Source organism: Morus notabilis, unplaced genomic scaffold, assembly GCF_000414095.1.
Source record: "Morus notabilis unplaced genomic scaffold, ASM41409v2 Scaffold522, whole genome shotgun sequence".
In the NCBI taxonomy this organism is placed as follows: domain Eukaryota; kingdom Viridiplantae; phylum Streptophyta; class Magnoliopsida; order Rosales; family Moraceae; genus Morus; species Morus notabilis.
Window position 1 is genome coordinate 171,138 of NW_010358461.1, and position 4,874 is coordinate 176,011.

Here is a 4,874-nt window from a genome sequence, read left to right on the forward strand (position 1 = left end):
GGGGGGTCGAAGAAGAAGAAGAACGAAGGGAGAAAATGAAAAGGAAAATAAAAACGAATTTCATCCGTTTTCAAAAAAAATAAGTTTTTGGAATAAATCTAAAAACGTTTTTGTTTTTTATTTTAGTACGGATTCTTTCCAAACACATTTTTATTTTTCCTTCTCAAAAAACGTGACGAATTTCATCCGTTTTCAAAAAAAATAAGTTTTTGGAATAAATCTAAAAACGTTTTTGTTTTTTATTTTAGTACGGATTCTTTCCAAACACATTTTTATTTTTCCTTCTCAAAAAACGTGAAAAATAAAAATGAGAATGGAAATAAACAGGCCTTTAGATCTCACTCTCTTTGTGAGACCCACATGGATTTCTTCTTACCCATTTTTGAAATGTGAAGAAATATCAAACACCACATCACACTGTAAATATTTTTGAGTGGGTAGTAGTCTCAAAGGCAAAGCCCGCTGTCCACTTTTTTTTTTTTCCTATTTGATATTTTTTTATTCATTTTATGGATGATTAAGATTTTTATTACTAATAGTTATGATAATTAGCTCAAATTATGTTTTTAGCCTTTAATTCAGTGCCACACCAGCACTAAATAAATAGAGTGTATCATAAGGGGTGTATGTGCCGACGGCTGAAAGTAACACTAAATTATTCAACTTTTAAAGTTTAAAGAGTAAAGTGATAAAGTGAATTGAGAGTTTAAAATAAAATTTATTCTCATTTTTATGGGTTCTTTTTTTTTTATCTTTTATCTTTTGAATACAGAGTTTGGCTGGGTAGTGGTGGTGTGTAGGGGTGGCAATTCATATCACGTGTTGTGTTTGTGTCGTATTTTGATCATTTTTTTCTAAATTTACAGTCAACTCGAACACGACCCGTGACACGAAATTTTTTAAAAACCGCAATACGAACACAACATGATCACTTTACGAGTTGACACGATACGGCCCGCGAAAATGACCCGTGACACGAAATTGACCCGTGAACCCGAAATTGACACGAAAATTGTATACTTTTATTTAGTTTTTTACATATTAAAAATAACTTAAAATTCATAACACACTAAATTACAATAACATCCATTAAAATTAAGCAAATAATAGTATAAGATTTTGAGTATAACTATCATGATATCACAAGTTCATAATAAATTTAAAATATGAAATGAAAAATATATGTATTTTTTAATTTTTTACGAGTTTCGTGTCATGTTTGGGTTAGGCGGGTCCAACCCGAAATTGACCCGTATTTTTCGTTTCAATTTCAGGTCGACCCAATTCTGACCCGAACCTCTTTTTTCTCAACCCTAACCCGCAAAATTCGTGTTGTTTTCGAGTCGTGTAGTCGTGTCGTGACCCATATTACCGGCCCTAGTGGTGTGCAATCTGCAACATCCAAATTTATTTACTCTTTAATAGGCTCACGTCCTAACAGTAGTTAATCGTTATCCAAAGCTTTTTATTATGCACCGTATATGTAGGAGGAAGTACAACCCCTATCTAGAGATACAAGAACGGGTCTGTCCGGCCATTCTTCTTAGGCCCACGTAGACTGTAGGCCGGGCCGGCCTAACCCATAAAATTTGTGGGCCGGATCGGTTCCGTATAAGAATTATCTCAGCTCAGCTTATATCACGGGTCAAGTTTACATGGGTCAGATTGAGTCGTGTCATGGGCCTTGAATGAGTTAGCACATTTAAAGTCCATCTTAGTTCATCATGGGTTTAAATGGACCAGCCCATCAAAGTATGTAATTTTTAAATTTTTTATTTTTTTATTTTAAAATTTTTAAACAAGTTAACAAATATAAAAGTTTAAATAGTTAATAGAAATATAAAAAATGATATTTTATTTACAATTGCCCCATTAAAAACCTTTCCAAGAAAAACCTAGTAGGACAAAACCTTGGTAAGAAAAAAAGAGTACAATCAGGATAATTATACATAAGATGTTTACAAAATTACTAGAAAAGAAAAAAATAAATATTATTCATAATTACAACATATTACTTCTAGTAGGAATATCAGTGGGAGTATCAGAAATGTCTAAATTTTTTAAGTCATTAATAAATAAGAAGCTGACCCATTGTGGGCCTATATGTGCATTACACTGGTCGGCCCATTATGGGCCGTACCGGGCCGGTCTATGGGCTGTATCGGGCAAGTCTATGGGCCGATATATGTTGACTAAGCTTAACACACTAATTTTTATAGACTGAGTCGTATCTTGAATAATAACAGGCTGAGCCTGTGTCAGGATGGGTCTGAGCCGCCCACAGGCCCATTCTCGTTGTTGCATCCCTGCCCCTATCATAAACAAAATAACAACCTAATTCAATTTTCTTAATTTTTTTCAATAGACAACAAATTCCCTACATTTAGCACCGTCACTTTCAGAACTTTTTTCTTCCTTCTCAGTCTTGAGTCTCTTGACTTGAGAGAGAGAGACAGAAGCTAAACGTCATCAATGACAAAGTGACATAGACTAATGAAGGTTATGAAGCAAAATTAGAATCGATTGCCAATCTATGTTCGAAGCTGGTCAGATCTAGTAGTTTATGAGAAGGTATTTGAAGATTCTTCAACCAAATAAAAATTCAAGAGACCTATTCAATTTCATTTTTGCTCCACATTATTAATTGCTTTATAAAGAAAACTTTTTATAGCAGAAAGTGTTATTTTGCCTGACTAATAGGAATTGTTAATTGTTAGATTATTTTCTAGTCCAATACATGAGCATTAACATTAAAAATTTATATAACGCAATATAAAACTGTTTCTACTCATAGATTATACAGAATAATAGTTTTTATTGGTTAAATAAATAGTAGTCAAACCATAAAAATTCCTGATAAAAAAAATAAAGATTGGGTCGGAGCTTTACTTGTGATAGCCACTTTCATTGTATTTATAAGGAAAATTATGCGGTAAAGTATAAAACATATCATGAGATGAGACACAATTTTAGTTCTAGATCACCATAAAAAAATATAAGTACTTAAATTAAATTAGAAAGTTTGCAAAGATAGTTTATATTCAAAGATAAGCCACAAACACAAACTTCTTCAATTTCCAAAATGGACCCATTCAATTTCTCTAATTTACACTTAGCACTGACAACTCCAGAAGTACTTTCTTCACCTTTCCCCCTTAAATGGAGAATCAAAACGTCTGCAATGACATCACCATCAGACCAAATGAAAGAAATTCCACGAAAACTCTGCAAAAATCACCGAACACATTGATTATAGTTGTCCATTACCTATAAATAGAACATGATAATCATCCCATCTCTCCACAGCTTTTACGTATTCTCGTTTCATTCACTCACACACGAGGTGTTCGACAAAAGTTCTCAATGGCAAACGAGGTGATTCTTCTAGATTTCGGGATCAGCAAGTTCAGCATGAGGGTCAGAGTAGCCTTGGCCGAAAAGGGTATCAAGTACGAGTACAAAGAAGAGAATCTGAGCAACAAAAGCCCACTTCTTCTTCAGATGAATCCGATTCACAAGAAAATCCCAGTTCTTATTCACAACGGAAAACCCATTTCTGAATCTCTAATAATTGTTCAGTACATTGATGAGGTTTGGAATGACAAAGCTCCATTGTTTCCTTCAGATCCTTACCAGAGAGCCCAAGCCAGATTCTGGGCTGATTTCATTGATAAGAAGGTATATATTATTGTTTTTCAATATAATTTCACTTCAGGGTCAACTTAAGGGATAACATCAATATAACCAAACCCCCGTTCTAGCTTTTTGGATCGCCATTATTTTCATTTCGTTTTGATCTCTTGTAAAGAGGGAATTTTGTTGGGATTACTTCTATACTATTGTTTTGACTTTTGAATCTGTTTTCTGACATGGGAGTGTTGACTCACTACGAACAGAGTTTATTAATTTGTACTCCAATTCTTGGCCTTTTTTTTTTTTTTTGTCCTTTTAAATAGCTTTTATGTTTTTTTGGGTGTATTTTGGATTTATACATATTTGTCTTTTGAACAATACCACTCAAAACTTTTATTTTTTGTTTTTTTTTTTCTAATTGTTATGGTGGTGTGCTTACATTCTTATTTTTCAAACCATTAAAAGTATTTTGATAAAAGGGTTGTTCGGTCGGATGAATTTACTCAAAAAATGCCCACTCGAGTGACGAATTCAGCCTAAGTATACGTTTGGCGTTGGCTTACTAGAAACCAAACTTAGAAATGAACTCAAGTTACTCGGCCAATCTTGAGTTCATCCTCTCTCCCTTGACTCGAGTAACAAAAATGCTAAAAAAAACTCCGGCGAAGTCCTCCTTCGACCCGAACTTCTCCGGCATCCCACCTACGGTGAGGCGCTCTGCTTCTCCTCTGCCATGAGAACTTCTTTGGCGAAGTCCTCCTCCTCCTCCGCCAGTCACCTCTACGTACTTGCCGCCGGCCACCTATGCGCATTGTCCGCCACGTGTCTGACGACACCGCCCTCACCAAATAACTCTGCGACTGCAGATCTACGGAACCTAACCATCCATTAGTCCAATCTCGGCCGAAATCGCCATTGACGCCGCCTATAAGTCGCAACCCAGCCATCGTCGGGGGGGATTTGAAAATTGGGGTGGATTGGGTTGTGAGATTGCAAGGAATTGTTGGCGAAGTATGGGGTTGAGATGGTAGGAGATTCTGTTGTTTATCTGGGTTTGAGGGCAGAGGAGGATGTCGTTTATTGGGCGGTTGATGTGTTTGGGGAGAGTGGTTTTATTGTTGTTTAGAAGACCTTTTTTTAAAAAAAAATTCATAAATGACTTTGAACCTGAATTATGTACGTAGTTAAAATGATGATGTGGTATTTTAAATTGCATAAAATTAAATAAATTCAAATAAGGA

The 4,874-nt window shown here is 35.1% G+C and overlaps 1 protein-coding gene across 1 annotated transcript; it reads left to right on the top strand.

The window, feature by feature from the left end:
• Positions 1-3,302: 3,302 nt before the first annotated feature.
• On the top strand, positions 3,303-3,741 carry LOC112090524 (glutathione S-transferase 3-like). Its single transcript, XM_024162015.1, has one exon. It carries the CDS (start codon positions 3,364-3,366, stop codon positions 3,724-3,726), a length of 363 nt encoding a protein of 120 aa, XP_024017783.1. The 5' UTR covers positions 3,303-3,363; the 3' UTR covers positions 3,727-3,741.
• Positions 3,742-4,874: the final 1,133 nt, after the last annotated feature.